The sequence below is a fragment of the Aplysia californica genome, unplaced genomic scaffold (genome assembly GCF_000002075.1).
Source record: "Aplysia californica isolate F4 #8 unplaced genomic scaffold, AplCal3.0 scaffold00445, whole genome shotgun sequence".
Taxonomy (NCBI): domain Eukaryota; kingdom Metazoa; phylum Mollusca; class Gastropoda; order Aplysiida; family Aplysiidae; genus Aplysia; species Aplysia californica.
In genome coordinates, this window is record NW_004797715.1 from 452,111 (window position 1) to 452,905 (window position 795).

At 40.5% G+C, this 795-nt stretch overlaps 1 protein-coding gene across 2 annotated transcripts in view; it reads right to left on the reverse strand.

Annotated features, from left to right (window-relative positions):
- Nucleotides 1-446: 446 nt before the first annotated feature.
- Nucleotides 447-795, reverse strand: part of LOC101855206 (glutamine synthetase 2 cytoplasmic) — a gene marked incomplete at its 3' end in the record, with an annotated part of 46,396 nt that continues 46,047 nt past the window's right edge. For both annotated transcript variants that reach the window (XM_013086234.2, XM_013086233.2), the window contains 1 exon segment: nucleotides 447-611. In XM_013086234.2, the coding sequence (XP_012941688.1) occupies nucleotides 447-611 (165 nt within the window).

Genomic DNA, 795 nt, shown 5'->3' on the forward strand with positions numbered 1-795 from the left:
GCATAATATTAGCATTTATCGAGTATCTCGTCTCTGTGCTGGAACGTTGTACGTGTATTCCTCTCAACATCGGTTCCCCCTAGCAAACTGGGTCGAAGCCCGCCTCCTAAATAATCTAATAAGTACTGACGGGAGCTTACAAACAGTATCATAATTGGTCGCTTTTAATTTTAAGGACAAGCAGGCTAACCCAGATTTCGGGGGTTTCCAGAAATCTTGTCCTACCCCAAAAGTGGGCATTGCCCTACTTATAGGAGAAGTTTGGTTTCATTGGTGTGTATATTTGTTTCGTTTATAGAGAAAACTATCCTTGCTTTTTAAAGAGACTGAACAAGGGGCAAAAACTTAACCTTTAATTTTCTCAAAACAGCGTTTTTCGGGATAGCAATTCTTGTCCTTAAAAGCGACCAATTTGAAGAACAACAAGATACATCAATTTGTCTCACCTCACGGCGGCATCTCGGTCCTCTACCCCCCAGGTGAACTCCTTGGGCGCCGTGCAGAAATATCCCATCAGTCTGGCCTGGTTGTCGGCCCCGCCGTGAGGGTCACACAAGGGAAGATACTCTTGGTGGGTCTTTGCTAGGCCCGGCATTGCAGACTTGATTACCCTGGCAGGATTGAATTGTTTATTGTTTAGAGTAGTCATTCTGTTATTGTTCATACCCATCGATACATAATTTATGTTTATTTCTAAAAAGTTTGATTGTTTATCAGTTTACATGATTTTTTCCACTGATTAACAGATTTTGTTTTAATAATTGATCATCAATAAATTGTTTCCTTTTAAAACAA